Here is an 18,009-nt window from a genome sequence, read left to right as displayed (position 1 = left end):
AAACATTAATGTTAGATTCTGTCAGGCATGACAGGAATGAGAGGGAACAGGAATACAGAAGCAATGGTAAATTTATTGAACCAATGGCAAGATTAACACAAGGCAGGTGAGTAATGACTTGGATGACAAATTGTGGATGTAAGAAATAGAATAATAATTAGAATCTCATCCATTGCAGGTGCAGAGTAGAGCACACACACACACACACACGTTGGTTTTTATGGTTTATGGGGACTCTCCATTGACGTAATGGTTTTAGGCATAATGGTCATAGGCACTCCAGGCTTTGACAGTCTGTGTGTGTGTGGATTCTGGGAAGGACAGTTCGTCACAGTGTAATTCATTTCTGTTTTTGTTTGGTCAGGGGCCTTTGAAGTAGAGCAAATGCAGTTGTTCATGTTGTTGGAGACTTGTATTATTGTCCCCTAATCAAATAACCTACTCTTCCATAGATAAAAGCCTGAACTGGTTTTCATTCTTAAAAGCCACATACGTGTCTTTACAAGTATAGATGAAAGTGAAAGTAATGTCACTAGCATATATATATACAGCTGCTCTGAGAAGACGGGGCATTCCCTTAAAAGGTTTCAGGTAAGAGCTACACATGGTTTATTTAACATGCTGTGTTCTTTTAATCTTTTAACTAAGGGTGCAGAAAATATAGAAAAGCAGCTCATGTTTTAGAGGTGACACTAAAGTCATTTAATTTATCAGCGAGACTGAGAGTGAATGTAAAAAGAATGACAACCCTTTATATTAATTTTCACTTATGTTTTTAATATTTACTGTATGTGATTATTATAGTTCTTCCTTGTTACTGTACTGTGCTACTATTGCTGTAATTTATTTTATGGTTTAGCGTTGCTGGTGAGTTAGAAACTAGGAAGGGCCGATGTTTGTTTTTAGTGTCATGGCTGTGCTAAAGGTTTCTGTAGGCTGAAACGTCGTGGTGTTTTTTAGTGAATAATTGACTAAACAATATAAAATCACAATGTGCCTGATAAGAATCAGTGAAGAAGAGTCAGTGATAAGTGTCATTAAATAAAGCACTAAATTAAAATATGATGTTGGACTTTCATAATATGTTCTGTTTTCTCATGTAATGTACAGAATCATCCAGAAGCAGTTTGGGTTAGAGGTAACAATGGAAAAATCTCCCACTTCTAATGGTAAATATATCATTGTCAAAGAAATTTAAATGACTAGATTTGCATAAACAGAATAGAGTAAAATAGATATATTGCCACCCTGCTAAGTCATTATTGTAATATATGTGTATAAGAGCTGTGCAAGTGTACAATACTAATACGTACTATACAGTACAATACAAAATGCAAAATAATGTAAACTATGCAATACAAATCTGTACAAAACACAATACTCAAAGTTGGATAGATGTTGTTACGGGGCTGACGAGACGTGAGACGTGCGGATCCATTTGCAAAGCTTTATTAAACAACATGGTCAAGACAGGCAGGGTCAGAGATCGGCAAACAGGTATGGTGGAGGCAAGACAGAGCAATCCGTGGAGCAAGCGTGGGTCAACGATCAGCGAACAATATCCAAAGGGGCAAGGCAGAGAGATAATCCAGAGACGAGAGCAATAATCCAAACAGGGAGCGAACAGAGTCCAAACGGCAGAGGCAAAGGGTAAATCCAGGAAACAAGAGCAGGGTCAAACACGGCAGGAAAACAAGGCAAGACTAAGACTATAGGAATGGCTCTGTAAAGTTGCTATCTCTAGATGAGTGATATACGTTAACAAAACTCGGCCCTGATGCTGAGGAAGTCCATGGTTTAAATAGTGTGTGTGATTGTGAAATGAGCATCAGGTGCGTGTGATGAGTGAATGTTGACAGCTGTGATCTGTGCAATGCATAGTGGGAAATGGAGTCCAGTGTGCTGTGTAGTGTGAGAGTCAATGTGGTGAACGGGTGACCTCTGGTGGTGGTAAAACAGGAGAGCATGGACCAGATTCGTGACAGATGTGCTGGAGTGAAATGTGGATGCATCGTTATAGTCTGTATAAAAGACTTTTGGGACAGTTGTCATAGAATGTGTTAATGTTGTTTTTTCATCTTTTGGCATTTTGAGAAGGAAAAATTGCATGATTTTGAGATTTAAAATGTATAATTTTAAATAATATTTTCTGTGTTTTCACAGGGAAGAGCATCTTTCGCAGATTTTCTTTTTTTAGAAAAAGCGATGGGCACATTAAAAAGAAACAATCTATTCGGTCACTGAAATCATCTTTATCAGAGGATAAAGATCAGAAATTTGAATTTAAGGCCACAGAGATTCCTCTAAAGCCATGCTCAGGTAAATCTCTAGTTAGGTTGTGTTAATAAATACAGCACATTTAATGGATAATCAAAGCATCATTCTCTCTCATTCCTGCTTTGTTTTCTCAATAGCTTTGCAGATCAAAGATCATATACAAACAGACATCCTGAAGGAGGCATATCTGAACCTGCTTTCCCTGCGCCTGGCGCTCAAGTTAGAACAGAGTGCTCCGGGGGAAGGAGAATCTCACCCAAATCTGGTTAATAAAGAGAAAGACCTCAAGCTGTTGTTCGACGAACTAAGGGACAAAATGTCTGTCATTGTACGCAACTCCAGTGCCCTTCCCTCATGCAATAAAGAGCTGCTGGGGTATGTGGCCACCATTATCCTGGAGGAAGAGAAGAGACAGGGAGAGCCAGGAGCGATGCAGGGATGGAGGGAAGCCTGGAGGGATGCGGTACTAAACGGGGTTCGAGATACACTGAAGAAAGTTCCTCTGGACAGCGACAAGCAGAACGATTCCTGGCTGGCAGAGCATCTGGAGCACCTGGGTAAAGCTGTGGTAGAAGATTTGCAGAGAGTCAAGACTGAGCTTCTGAGCTCGTATCCAGCAGACTTTAATGTGTTTGAAACCTATATGTCCTGCCACCATGAGGCTTTAGGAGAGCATCTAAAGAGACTTCTGGAAAAGGTGACAGAGCTAAAAGATTACTACACTCTTCTAGAGTTCATTATTCATTCCTACCCCAGGTGAGGTTTTAAGATCAAAACACAGAAATATCTGAATGATACATCATTGCCTACTTCATGTTTCAATTAATTCGTATCTCTTTTGGGTTACACAGTGATCTGCAAGACCATCCGAGAGCTCTTGTAACAGAGGAGGATCTGAACAAAATAAAAACCTCTTACTGTCATCGCCAAAAGGTGAGCTACTGTACTGCAAAGAAAGAGAGTTTAGCAAATTCTATATTAGTACAAGACATAAGTATTAGAACTTGTTTACATCTTGTTTACAGTTTGTTTTACTGTGCTGCCATATTTGATATCAGGAGGACTTTAAACTTGAACTGGAGAATTTAATCATACTTGAAACAGAAGTGTGGAAAACGAAGAAATATCCTGAAAGAACAGATGATGGATTCCCTACGTCAAAAATGCACATCTGTCAGGTCAGGACTTAATCTTAACTGTTTAAAACTTTGTATTCATTCTTTTATATTCTATAATAATTAAAATGTAATTTTTGTATTATTTATTTAATTTTCAAGCAGAGTTCATGTATGACGTTTACCCATATCAGAATTCTGAAAACACTTGAAAAAGTCTTTATAATTGCTCCTATTGATTTGTGTTGTTAGCTGATAGCGAGGTATGCTGCCAATCTTGAGAAGATCGATGAGAATCTGGGGAAGTCAGTTGTAAGCTCCTGTTTAGAGGAGCTAAATCCATTTTATACAAGGTTTGTATCACAGTATTATTATAGATTAACATGAGATCACTTCTGCATTTTTCCTTCTCAGACAGTTTCTTTGTGTTTTAGATTTGAAAAAGAGTTTTCACAGCACACTGTCTCTCTGTTGACCTCTGACCTGTTGGACTGCTGTCTTTGGGTAGAATATCAAATCACCTACATCAACAGTTTTAGTTCACTCAAGTAAGTCCACTACGAGAAGAATGCTACCTTTGGGAAAAAGGAGTACACTTTGGCATGCTTAGTTTGGAAATAATATACTTTAAAAGAATATAAGTCCCACTTTATATTAGGTGGCCTTAATTTAATCATTTGATACAATGCCTTATTGTGTACATACATGTTTTTACATTGTACTTTTTTTTTTTAAATACCTGGATGTAATTACGGTAATTACGGTACATCTGTAATGAATTTCTGTAATTACATTTTATAATTACACTGTTGACCAATCCCTTACACCTTAACCCACCTTTAAACCTACCCATACCTCCGAACCTGCCCCTAACCTTATGTAACATGTCAGTTTTGGTTTTGTTCTGTTTCTACCTTATTTGGTTCTTCCTGTTTTAGTTCCTGTCCAAGTTCTGTTAATTAATGATCCCCTTCACCTGTGTTTGATTAATCATCTTGTTTCCTCGTTTGTTCCTCTCCCTTTATAAGTCCTCAGTTCTGCCTTTATGTTTGTCGGATCTTAAGTTAACTAAGTGTAGTACGTGTGTTGAAGCTGTTCATTAAAGATTAAGCCTTTTGTTTATGCCTTCGCCGTGCGCCTCCTTCATCCACAACCACCGTACCGTAACAGAAGATCCGACCGCTTACCGAAGACGAGATCTGCTCAGGATGCTGGAGCTTGTGCCCGTCGTTTGCGGGGGTTCACGCCGCCGTTCGCGGCTCGCCCCTGCCCGTGCTGCGTGGGATGTCGGGCTGCCTGTAGCGGCTTACCCAGGCCACCCGTTTTGGGGAGAACGGGTCGCCATTCGCCGCACACCCTTACCCACCGCCCCAATGAAATTCGCTCCGCCTGAGACGGCGAGGAATGTTCCGCCCGTGGCGAGGAGGATTCCGCCGCGAGGGGCGATGAACGTTGCGCCGTCCGCGGAGAAAAGGGATTCCGCCGCCAATAACGGTTCCCCCGAACCACCGAGGGGGGAAAAACAGGTGCCGGTGGGGATTTTAGTTGAGTTTGAGGGCATGTCATTCTCTCCAGTGCCTGCTCCTCGCCAGTACCATCCAGTGCCTGCTCCTCACCAGCGCCATCCAGTGCCTGCTCCTCGCCAGTGCCCTCCAGTACCTGCTCCTCGCAAGCGCCCTCCAGTACCTGCTCCTCGCAAGCGCCCTCCAGTGCCAGCTCCTCGCCAGTGCCTTCCTGTGCCTGCTCCTCGTCTGAGCCCACCAATTCCGGCACCTCGCAAGTGCCCACCTGAGTTCCCGCTGGTCCCGTCCAGCCCACCTGAGTTCCCGCTGGTCCCGTCCAGCCCACCTGAGTTCCCGCTGGTCCCGTCCAGCCCCGCGCATCCCTTGCGCCCTCTAAGGTCCGTGCTACAAGAGCGCCCCTTTGAATCCGCGCTGCAAGAGCGCCCCCAAGTGTCCGTGCTGCCAGAGCACCCTCCTGCGTCTCCGCTGGTCCCATCCAGCACTCCTTCGTCTCCGCTGGTTCTAACCAGCTTCGCGCCTCCCGTGCGCCCTCAAGTGTCCGCGCTGCAAGAGCGCCCTCAAGTGTCTGCGCTGCTAGAGAACCCTCACGAGTCCACGCTGCCAGAACGCCCTCCTGCATCTACGCTGGTCCCGTCCAGCTCTCCTTCGTCTCCGCTGGTTCCGTCCAGCTCCGCGCCTCCAGAGCGCCCTCAAGCGCCCGCTCCTCCAGAGCGCCCTCAAGCGCCCGCTCCTCCAGAGCGCCCTCAAGCGCCCGCTCCTCCAGAGCGCCCTCAAGCGCCCGCTCCTCCAGAACGCCCCCAAGCGCCCGCTCCTCCAATGTGGCCGCCTGAGGGGAACTTCCCCAAAGAAATTTTGGGGGGGGGCCATATAGTCTCAGTCTGTGTGGCCAGGCCAAGGGCCAAGGCCACAGAGCGCCCCGATCCGCCGTGGCCGCCCAAGGACCCCGATCCGCCGTGGCCGCCCAAGGACCCCGATCCGCCGTGGCCGCCCAAGGACCCCGATCCGCCGTGGCCGCCCAAGGACCCCGATCCGCCGTGGCCGCCCAAGGACCCCGATCCGCCGTGGCCGCCCAAGGACCCCGATCCGCCGTGGCCTCCCAAGAACCCCGATCCGCCATGGCATGCCGAATCTCCTGATCCGCCATGGCCACCCGAGTCTCCAGTCCCGCCAAGGCCTCCCGAGTCTCCAGTCCCGCCAAGGCCTCCCGAGTCTCCAGTCCCGCCAAGGCCTCCCGAGTCTCCAGTCCCGCCAAGGCCTCCCGAGTCTCCAGTCCCGCCATGGTCTCCCGAGTCTCCAGTCCCGCCATGGTCTCCCGAGTCTCCAGATCCACCCTGGAGGCTTCCCTTGTCTCCTCCCTGTCCTGGCCTGCTCCAGCCTCCAGGGCGCCCGCCCCCCCTCCCCGATGTTGCTGTTACGGTGCGGGACGCACCTTCTGGGAGGGGGAGATACTGTAACATGTCAGTTTTGGTTTTGTTCTGTTTCTACCTTATTTGGTTCTTCCTGTTTTAGTTCCTGTCCAAGTTCTGTTAATTAATGATCCCCTTCACCTGTGTTTGATTAATCATCTTGTTTCCTCGTTTGTTCCTCTCCCTTTATAAGTCCTCAGTTCTGCCTTTATGTTTGTCGGATCTTAAGTTAACTAAGTGTAGTACGTGTGTTGAAGCTGTTCATTAAAGATTACGCCTTTTGTTTATGCCTTCGCCTTGCGCCTCCTTCATCCACAACCACCGTACCGTAACACCTTACCCCTTATCCCACCTCAATAGCAGCAAACGTGTTCTTGTTTTTTGATGTAAGTACATAGTTAAGGTCACCTAATATAAAGTGGGGCCAGAATATACGTACTTAAGAGTGAACTGAATGTAATATTTTCAGACTGTTAAATGCATGTTATTTACATTTGAATTAAAATGTATTATAGTTTAAATTCATATGAAATGCAGCTACATTAGTTGAAGAACTCAAGAGCTTTTTTAAGTACATATTTAGATGTAATTTCATGATCACTTCTGTCTGTCTGTTGAAATATGCTGTTATAATATGTTTAATCTCAGTCCCTGTGTATAAATCCATTTTGTGACACGTATGTCAAAAGTTTTATGTCATTGCTGTTGTTACAGAGAGAATGTGCAGTGCTATAAAGAGAGCTGTTCAGCTCAGGTGGAGAGGCTGGAAAAAGAAGTGGATGGACTGACTCAGAGGCTTAGAAAGACCCTGATGGATCATTTCAAATCTGAGGTCAAGGTGGGCCTAACTGCAGATATATAAAATGTACTCAATGGACTAATTTATTGCTTTAAATGCTTAACTCTCCTCAAATGAAACCTTGCTGATGGTGTACTTACCCTCTGGCTATCCAAAATGTAGATGAGTTTGTTTCTTCATCAGAACAGATTTGGAGAAATTAAGCATTACATAATTTGCTTCCCACCAGTGTATCCTCTTCTGTGAATGGGTGTCAGAATGATAGCCGTTAATTGATAGACTGGAATCATGTGGATTACTTTTGGATTATTGTGATGTTTTTTATCAGCTGTTTGGACTCTAATTCTGATGGCACCCTAATGCTAAATTTCTCCAAATCTGTTGCCATGAAGAAACTCATCTACATCTTGGATGACCTGAGAGTGACTGAATTTTTAGATCATTTTAATTTTTAGATAAACTATTCCTTAAAATTTCTCCTAATGTGAAATTCTGCATAACTAGTCAAGAGCATTATAATTTTATATTTGAATATTTAAATTATAACTAACTACAGTGTCATTTACTCTCCAAAGCCTTACATGGATGGCATGATGACAAAAAAATGGCTGAAAACTGATGAAGATTTTAAAGAAGTGGTTTCTAGAATAGAGAATTATTCTTGCCTCTGTAAATCCATGAGAGCTCCATCAGTCCAAGTGAGTCTCCTCGCGTCTGCTCAGAAATGCTCTCTAATAACAGCTCCAGAGAGCCACTTTAAACAGTGTCTATATTTACAGATTTTCGTGAATGATATACACTATTACATAGCCAAAGAATATGTCTCCCAGCTGATGAAGAAAAAATATTCATGCAAAAAAAACAAAAACGAAGATGCTGCAATAAAAATCAAAGAACAGTGGAATGAACTCAGGAAACTATTTGAGGAAATGGTAAGATATAGTCCAGTATCAAACACTGTGAAATATACAACTGTTTTTTTCAATTTAAATGCACTGAAAATATTCTTCTGTACTTAGGGATCATCCTTAAAGTGGCTTGATCCACTGGGAAATGACCTTAGTGACATTATTGGAATGGATATTGAGAAAAATATAAAAGATCTGTTAAATCCATTGGTTAGTAATTACCCAGACATCAGGTAAGTGTTATAATAACTTTGAATGTATTACTATTTTAAAACAATGCATTGTCTTGTTCACTTTACTAATAAATGTAGTATAGCTATCATGGATTTCACTTTTCATTTCTAGCAAGAAGCAGTTGTCAGCTGTTCTGTCCTTCAGAGACAATGGCTTTAGCTTGGAGAAGCACAGTGTTATTAATCACTTTATTGCGCTTAAACGGGATGCCGGGAACACAAATCATGAGCACTCCTTCTTTACTGACATTGAGGTACTTTTCTGAAACACAGTTGCATTCTCATATAGTGAGTCAAAATAGCATATGTTTAAATTAAATAAATTAATAAACTGAGTTGAAATAAATTTTAAATAAGCAAGTGACTGTTGATTCTGATCATATCACTGTACTACCTTACTTAAGCATACTTTATAAATGTATGTAAGTATATAGGCTGACATATTCTCATTGAATATCACACCTTTGTCTTTACAGTGAGTTTTCTTTTGGCCGTTCTGATGCTTCAGGAACTATCGTAGGATAAAAAATATTGATTGTATCATTTTTAATAATGTGTACAGTACATTTTCTTGTTAGAATATACGGGCATTATTATTGTATTTGGTGCATGATTACTTGCATGTGCTGTCTATGTACTGGTAAAAATGATCTGAAAAGACAGACAAACATGTAGGCTGTGTTGGAGTTTAGTGATCTCCATTGTGATATTTTGCTGAAATTAAAGAGTAATACAGCTTGTCTGTGTTCCTTCATGAGGCTCCTTGTGCTATTTGCCTCTAATAATCCATTATTGTTTAGCAATATAATCGTGATTATCAATTTAACCATTGGTTGTTTGTACTTGTACTTGCCAATAGATGGAGACATTAAACTATAGACACAATATTTGCATTTCCGCCATAATGATGCAAAAAGAGATTTGATGGATTCAGTCTGTTTATCTACTGTGATAACAATCATGTAAATGTGATGTATAAAACACAATGTCGGATAAAACCGTGTGTGTGCTCTGCAATATTAACTTAATCCATGTATACTGTATATCTTGTATACATATCTTGTCATTCCCCCTTCTTGTTTGATGCAAATTTTAAACTTTTTTTTTTTTTTAGCCTAAACCTAATATACTCATTGATTTTTATCAGTGAGAAAAAAAACCTTGGAGATTAAAACCTGTATTACAGTGTGTTATTGAACAGATATTTCCTTTCATATGGCGTTTGTACTTTCCAGTTTTGGGGATATTTCTAGAAATTCGGATATTGATGTTTGATTTTGTCTTGCACCTTTAATCTCTTGTGAACATACATATCTGTGAATGACCATTAAACATATTTTTATATCTTTCCACATGCAAATAGAGTGTATTTGTTTGTCTGGCGTGTGAGAGTGTGTTATTTCAGGACAGGCTGGCTTGTGTCCAGATGTCCTGAGGATTACAATCTTATCCACAGTTTCTAGAATTAGATGTCATGAAATGGGTAGGAGGGGATTTTAAGATATTTGTAGTTCGAAGTTTGAATGCCATGGGTCTCTGGCTCGCCCACAAGTCCTCTTCAGCTAAAAATGACACTTTGCTCTCCTCCTCTCACCTCCACATAAGCATCTCTATCGCTTTTGCTTCCTACAAATCCATAATCCCACTTTTTCTTCAACTTGCCCTACTTAACGTGATCACAGCTCTGAATATTTGCCTTGTTTCTTCCTCTCCTGTCTCTCAAGAGGATGCAGCTTATTCAAATATCTTCTAGCTGATTTGTATACAGAGACAGGAGGCAGCCGATGACTTCCTGGGTGTCATGTGATTGTGAAGATATGTGAGACTCAAGTGTGTGTTTGTGTGTATGAAAATGCATGTTAGTGCCGCCGTCTCTGGTGCTCAGTAAGTATTATATTTAGCTCATCATAGCGTTCCTGATGTCAGACGCTTTCCAGCGCTCTCTCTGTCTCTCAGCCTGCCTTACCTTATCATGCGGAGCAGGAGTCACGCTGAGATACAGCACACACATGCATGTAATCAACACATCAGTCGTGACAAATGCTATCAGGTTTATTGAAAGCCTCATGAGGTTTACCAGACCCACTTTATATCACTTCTTCACCAGAGGGCTAATGAGGCTAAGATCAGTTGCAGGATTTAACACTGACATTGTGCAGATGGAAAAAAACACAAGTTGAAAAAGATACATGCAAACTTAAAGCTAGAGATATATTTGGACAGGGATTTTTCCTTCTCTCAGTCACTTTTTATACACATTTCTTACATATTTATGTTTCATATGGAGGTTCTGTTTCTTATCAGACAAAGAGCTTTTATTACTACTATTGCACAGCATCTGTGTTTTTTCAACCATCCCTAAACTTGGCTGCAGAACTTGCACCATGCATAACATTCATCCTAACAACCATCAAGAACACACTAGCAACCACTTTTACACAGGCAAACACCACTTTTTCTTCAAAAATTCATTTTTGCTTTTTGAGTCTTACATTTTTAAAATCTTGCATTAATGGCTAACGAGGGCTGAGCACTGGTTCAAATGATTATTGCTTCACTAAAAATAACAGGAGACTGCCCTAGTTTTCTATTCTCGTTTCTAGAAACAGCAACATTTCGCTTCAAAAGAAACCTGTATTCAGCTGTAACACTGCCATTCATCTGTTTGTTAGTTCTTAGTTTCAGAAACTGTAACTATGGTGCTCTTTGTATCCTGTGAATATAGTACAAAAATATAGCTGCAAGCAGCAATTAAGAGGCCAAGCACAACAGAGGCAAAATGAGGAGCCATTAAAGACATTTTAAGAAGACTTTAGTAAAAGTGCTATCTTGTAATATGATTTTACCAGTAGATATTACCAAACTGATGTGGTTTTTAGTGTGAGGTGACATGACACACATCATGCCATCAAATTTGTCAATGTGGTAAACAAAAACTGTTTAGTCTATTGATATGAAATCCATAACTTTTTGCCAGAATGGTCTGAAGATGAACTGATTTGAATTTGGTGAAAATTGGACCAATGGTCTAGGAGGAGTTAGAAAAAGTTTTCAGCATAAATCAAAATGGTGGACAAGAAGTTCAGCCGATGGCGTAACTGGTATTGATGTTCTCGGCATGATCCAACAAATCTTTCAAGACCAGTCTCAAGACAATATAAAAAAATAATCAAAAGTTATTAGCATTTTTTGGATTTTTTAAAATCGTTATTGACCATAAGGGGGCGCTGCCCTGAAACATTTTGAGCACCTTCAGACCATGGTGGCAAAAATACATACAAAGTTTCGTAAGAATACGCCAATGCATTTGTAAAATATAGCATTTTTCGACAAAGTTCAAAGATTTTGGCATAATTGGTGAATTTTTGGTGTTATTTGGTTTGACTAATCAACTTAAATTGAACTTTTTATCAGTATGCTCTGATGATCTGGTTTGATTTTCATGAAAATCATAGCAACAGCCTAGGTGTTAGGGTTATGGGCCTGTTTCGTGTTTGTCTTTGTGCCATGTGCTCCTTGTCCTAGTTTCTCCCTCATGTCCATATTTGGTTTTCCTGTTCTCGTTTGGTCCCCATTTAGTTCCATTAGTTGCAACCTCATTCGATGTCTCCATGTTCCCTGTGTTCCTTGGCGTTTGGATTCCATTAAAGACTGTTAGAATTGTATCTCCTCGTCTCCTCGCTCCTTCGTTCCCTTGCTCCTTGAGTGAATAGTGAGACTAGGAGGAGTTCTAAAAAGTAGTGTTTTGTTTGTTTTTGAAAAATTTAAAAAAAAAAGTTCTTGCCTGGTTACACTTCTGCACTAAAGTAAATAACTTCCTGTTTTAACCCGTTTATCTTTTGCACAATATTACATAGACAGTAATTGAGTATGTCTGCATTTATTGTTCCCTGTGAAGCGTTGTATTTATAGCCTGTGTCTACTGGTTTTGTGCGTTAATTATTGGTTTTGTAAAGACCTGTCATGCATTAAACATCGGCTGCATTGTAGCTCTGGAGACAGTATTTTGCTTCTTCCTCTGCCACGCAGATGAAAATGACATGACTAACTTAACCGACAAACATCTGTCGCAAGCATGCGGACACACGGGAACTTTTTGCTTGCAAGAAGCTAATTTTGTTGATGCAAATGTACAGCTTTGCATACATAATAGGTCTACAGCCAGACGCAAAACAAAGGACTGAAGTGAAATGAGCACAACTTTGCAAACAACCATGGCTGACACGAACAGGGATGAATGAAATGGTTTTCTTGCATGTAATCCTGCATTTGCTGACCCTGAAACATCCTTTCTCTTTTCTTTCTCCCTGCATCAGAGATGTGCTCGCTTCCTCAAATGCGCTTGTGTCTGGGGATGAAATCAAAACCAAGCTAGTGTGGCTCCCTGTGCTGAAAGATTGTGATTGAGAGTCACCGTTGAGAGTTGAACTGCATTATGGGTAAGAACAAACAGAATTGGTAACAAAGGCAGAAGTAGCCCTCAAGTCCCAATGCGTCTCATTTGATTCCGTTTTATCTTTATGGTGTAGTTTTAAAAATCAATAATAACACGCGAAGATGAATTGACCTAGATTGATCCAAAGCAGGCAGATTCACACTTCATGACTTAGTTTTTCCATTCAGATACCCAGAGGCAGTATCTTCCCAGAGTTCAGTTTTTATATGGTGTCTGACTGAATCTCTTTGATGTAAAAGTATAAATGTTGTTTGGCGGTTGAATATGCCTCTATGCTCCCTAAATTAAAATAAATGAACAAGGATAGGTTTCACATTTTATGTGGCACCAAATGGACTGACCCTCCTGATCTTTATGTCATTGTGTAAGCTGACCTAAGCCTCACCCTCAGTTCACCGAAAGGCTTATAATAGAGTTCTCATGAATGCTGTCTTCACAAACAAGCACTGACAGACAAGTGACAGGCTCTTCATGATCCATCTGTCACCTGAGCCAAACTTGCCTGAGTAGGTGGAATAGACTACACAAATAAGCAAAAGCGTAGGCATACACTACCAGTCACATAGTGAGAGAAAACAGAGAGGTGTGAAACTAATCAGTGTGCACCAAGGTCACGAGATCATCAAAAGGATGACGTTTAGGAAACTCTCTATTCAGTGTCAGTCTCATGTCACTGATGTACATATCAACTCAAATTTTTCCAAAAGATACAGAACCCAAAACAGAGTTTGGTTAAACTAATAGAGAGGAAAGAAAATGTGCTGTTTTCTGATTTTCTGTGAAGTTTATGATGGTCAAATATACTTATAGCGATATCACAAGTGCATGAATATTGTAACTCTAGATGCGCAGACTGATAGGTAATTTACATGCAATCTTCTAGCAGTCACATCATTTACTACATGACACAAGCTGCTGAATCTGTTGATTCTGCAGTCAATGGGATTGCCTGTTCAATGTTTAAAACGTGTGTTCCTGTGTTCATGGTAAGCTGGTTTTGAAGCATGCTATCAGAGTTCCTCTGAAACCCTCCACCTCCCCCAGCTCCACCTGTCTAGATTTGCTATATGTATTACTATTTGTGAAACAGCAGAAAAGATACATTTATACTAAAATAAATAAAACAACTTGAATTTTCCCTAATTTATATAGGCTAACTGAGACATAGTAATTCAAAAAGGAGCCGGAATGCCAAAACTCAAAACTTCTGAAAGAATCTGTTCCTTTACAAGAAATCCTTTAAAACCAATTCATTAAAGCAAATCGGACTTTATAATTTTACTAATGAGAGACAGACTGCCGAACCATTCCACACCATTACTATATTCTAATAGCTTTAATTATGTACACTGTCATCAGTCATCAGTGTGGGCCAGTGCCATCCTGGTCTTTATGATATATATTTATATTATTATATATTGCTATTATGATTTATATAGTAAATAAACAATAAGCTAATTTAGAGTAACTTCCAGAATATTGCAAGTTACATTGTCTGTTTTTGCTCCAAACAAATTCAAGAAGCTGTGCAACATAGTAGTTTTTCACTTCTGAATGAACCAGTTTTTTTAACTAATTGGCTGAGTGAATGATTCAACGATTCACTCATAAATCAGTCACTTGTTTGTTCCTGCATGAATTAGAGAGTTTGAAAAAATTATTTGAATGTTGGATTCACTCCATAAGACTGCAAATTTTCACCATAATGGCATTATGATGTAACCTGCAGAAAGAATGTTTAAAAAAAAATCCCTGCCACTAATACAAATTTTAAAATGCGATACACACAAGCATGCTCAAATTGAGTGATCAGTTAAAAATAAACACACGTTTGAAATGATTTGAAATATATGTGGTCATTTAAGGGATGTTCTTTAGCTACATAAATCAACAAGCTTTTAAAATGATTATATTATTATTAAGATACTGCACATTAATATTAAGATACTAGATGTTATACTATTAGATAATATGGATGCTATATAATGCTTGTGTATTGAAATCAGAAAACTAGGTTAAACTAAAGACCGGAACAAGGAACACTCAAACTTAACCATATCTAGCTTCACTTCCTGTCCAAATGACTTCAGCCAGTATTCTCATAATAATGCATCATCACGATTTCCTTAGATGCTCAAACACACACACTTGCATAGATACATGCCTGCAAATGAAGAGCTTCCCATAACAGGATCGTGTGTCATTCTTACTTTAGAATCAATTTCTCTTGTTTTGTGTTCATTCATCTCTCAACTGATTGAATATACTTATAAATATTTCTTCTTTTAAAAGGTGAACAACAGGAAAAGCCTTTCCTTTTCAAATCTTGAATAAACCTATTCTGTGCTATATATATACAAGACTTTTTAAAACACTACACGTGTGCACACTTGATTGAAAACCACTGTTCATGCAAGTACAGAAAGAAAAACACACAACTATCTTTAACAGCATGTGTCAACAATTTATGGATGGCATTAGTAGGTATTTGATTGAGATGACATTTAGCAGGTTTGCCAAGAGGTTAATGGAGAAGAAAAAACAACAACTTTAGTATATAGAAAGACAGATGGATAAACAAAAGTGAGAGGGAGAATATAAAAGAAAAACAATTATTTCCTATTGTCTAAAACACAAATGGATACAGTATTCAACACTCATGAGAGGGTGTTAAATAAAAAAACGAATCCAATATAATAAGAATGCTCACGATTAAATGTTATTTTTAGTAATATTACTGCAACATACTGACCTATTAAAAGTGTATTTAAAGAAATAGTTCACCAATTTTTTTGTAGTTCACAAAGGATAATACTGTCTGCTCTAGCTCTCCTTGTCGATTTCATGAGAGATGTAGCAATGTCTGATTTGATAACAAATGAGTCAGGCCTCACTGAATAGATGATATACACTTTTCCGGTATATATGATTCAATCGTGAATCAGACTGATCTGATTCTCAAACTCACTGACTCAATGACCTGATGACAGCTTTTCCTAAGTTCACTGGAGAGAATGAATATTAGTGAATAACAATTTACATTTCTCATAAATTCACTTTAAAACATGACATGGTGGTGACAATGTTTCAGTTTATGGTATGCCATATTGGTGCCTGTATATTTTAAATCACAGTTTACTGTATATTACAACTTAACAGTATATTTTATTAAGTGCTATAATGTTAATGCTAATCTACCATAATAATACAGGTGGTAAAGCTGAAAATTGGCCAGTACTCATGTATATATAGACAGTGCACAGAGTCATACACAAAAAGACAAAATACCTTCAGTAACACAAATGACACTAAATTAATGCAATAAACATTCACTAAATAACAAAATGTATAATAACAGAATATGGTTAGAATCAACTAATTAACAGGTTTTAACTGCAGACTTTTTACAGTTTCTTTTGTAAAAACTCAAAACAGTTTACAGTGTAGTTTGGAACAACCTGTTACCTAAGGGTGAGAAAATGATGACAAAAGTTTTAGTTTTTGGGTGACTTACTCCTTTATTTCTGCTGACTGCAGGAGGATATTCAGTATGTGTGTGTTTGCACGCATGTTTGTGCATGTGTGTAGATGGAAGTGTTTCCTCCTTACCATCTCACCTGGCTGTATTTGAAATCAGCTGTTTGAAGCCAGCAGAGACAAAGTGAGGAGAAGACAAAAGTGAATCTCTTCCTTTAACTTCAGAGAGAAACTTCACTAGAGCACCGTTCAGTGCGGCAGACTGTTGAATGAGCAGCACACCTCTGAGCATAGATTTGATGCATTTATACCCTTGATAGAATTTAAAAGACTAAAACAGACTATATCTCACCAAATGGCATGAACAAACAAATATGTAAGATTGGGACTGCAGCTCTGATGATAATAATGATGAGGAGCATGCAGCTGATAGCTGTGTTGCTAATCAGGCTCCAGCTGAACTAGGTCAAGTGCCGCTATCCGTGTCTGATGTAACCAAACCCCTACATTGAACCATCTCCATAGTTACCCAGCGCAGGCACAGAGGGGTTTTGACTGAAGTGGAAAAGAGATAAAAAGGAAAACAATGACATTAACTGAAGACAGGCAATGCAAATCTGAAAATAGTGTACTCGTGTTTCAGTAGAGCCATTTATTCAGGGCTTGAATTCATAAAATAAACAGGTTGAACTTCATATTAAGATACTTAGCATGGTGATGTGACAGTGGCATTAAAGGAATGGTTCAACCAAAACTTTAAATTTGCTTTGAATTTATTAAGCTTGTTTGTTTATTGGAATAGATTTGGAGAAATTCAGCATTACATTATTTGCTCAGCACCACTGGATCCTCTGCAGTAAATGGGTGCCGTCAGAATGAGAGTCCAAACAGCTGATAAAAACATCACAATAATCTACAAGTAATCCACACCACTCCAGTCCATCAATTAACAGACTCATCATTAAGATGTTTTTAACTACAAACTTTTGTCTCTGTCTGAAATACTAAAATAGAGTCCTCAGTATAATATTGCTTTCTCCAGGGAAAAAGTCATCTTGCCTGAATCAGGAGAGAAAAAATATACACAGATCAAGCACTGTTTACGAGCAGAAACAGTCCAAAGCAGTTCTAAACAAACGTGTTGGTGGATTTTGATGTGCGATGACAACAAGGGATGGACTTTTGCACTGGAGGAAGCATTATTATGGATTATGGACTTGTATTTTGACCAGAATTGATGGTTTAAAGTTGATAAACGCCTTGATAATGGATTTGTTTACTACAATCACAAGGTTTTTCACTTCATATGATGTTAATTGATGGAGGGGGGTCGTGTGGATTACCTGTGGATTATTATGATGTTTTTAGCAGCTGTTTGGACTCTCATTCTGCCGGCACCCATTCACTTGCAGAGGATCTACGTGCTGGTGAGCAAATGATGTAATGCTAAATTTCTCCAAATCTGTTCTGACAAACAAACAATTCATCTACATCTTGGATTGCCCAAGGGTAAGTAGGTTTTCAACAAATTTTCATCTCTGAGTAAAATACTCCTTTATTATTGAAGTGCCAGATGTGATCAGTGAAAGTAGAGTGCATGTCATGTTGTCATGGGATTTCTGGATCAGTGAGGAAACAATGGCCATGACATGCAGCAGACTGAACTCGAGTCATCAGGGTCATGTTAATCACAGAGAGGTCCATGGGAGCTTAATCTCTTCATGCCCCCTTTATCTTTAGGACTCAGTGCTCTTATACACAAGGACTCTGTGGTCAGTCTCATTCTGAAATCACTCATTCATAATCATCTTATTT

The 18,009-nt window shown here is 39.7% G+C and overlaps 1 protein-coding gene across 1 annotated transcript; it reads left to right on the top strand.

Moving 5' to 3' along the window:
- The first annotated feature begins 455 nt into the window (after nucleotides 1-455).
- Nucleotides 456-9,619, top strand: LOC306884652 (exocyst complex component 3-like protein 4). Its single transcript, XM_079440714.1, has 14 exons — nucleotides 456-591; nucleotides 1,111-1,169; nucleotides 2,164-2,319; nucleotides 2,415-3,033; nucleotides 3,129-3,210; nucleotides 3,336-3,455; nucleotides 3,645-3,745; nucleotides 3,827-3,940; nucleotides 7,036-7,159; nucleotides 7,696-7,818; nucleotides 7,900-8,052; nucleotides 8,140-8,261; nucleotides 8,374-8,515; nucleotides 8,738-9,619. Exons 1-14 carry the CDS (start codon nucleotides 512-514, stop codon nucleotides 8,738-8,740), a joined length of 1,998 nt encoding a protein of 665 aa, XP_079296840.1. The 5' UTR covers nucleotides 456-511; the 3' UTR covers nucleotides 8,741-9,619.
- The last annotated feature ends 8,390 nt before the right edge of the window (nucleotides 9,620-18,009 follow it).

Source organism: Barbus barbus, assembly GCF_936440315.1.
Source record: "Barbus barbus genome assembly, chromosome: 18".
Lineage (NCBI taxonomy): Eukaryota > Metazoa > Chordata > Actinopteri > Cypriniformes > Cyprinidae > Barbus > Barbus barbus.
Note: the sequence above shows the minus strand (reverse complement) of the source record. Positions and strands in the feature narration are given on the sequence as shown.

What these genes read in the sequence shown, in the direction of transcription:
- LOC306884652 (XM_079440714.1), top strand. Translation starts at nt 512, where the DNA reads ATGAAAGTGAAAGTAATGTCACTAGCATATATATATACAGCTGCTCTG. An exon ending in TCCTCTAAAGCCATGCTCAG is followed by an intron (nt 2,320 to 2,414) that starts GTAAATCTCTAG and finishes TTTTCTCAATAG; the next exon opens with CTTTGCAGATCAAAGATCAT. An exon ending in ATTTCAAATCTGAGGTCAAG is followed by an intron (nt 7,160 to 7,695) that starts GTGGGCCTAACT and finishes TACTCTCCAAAG; the next exon opens with CCTTACATGGATGGCATGAT.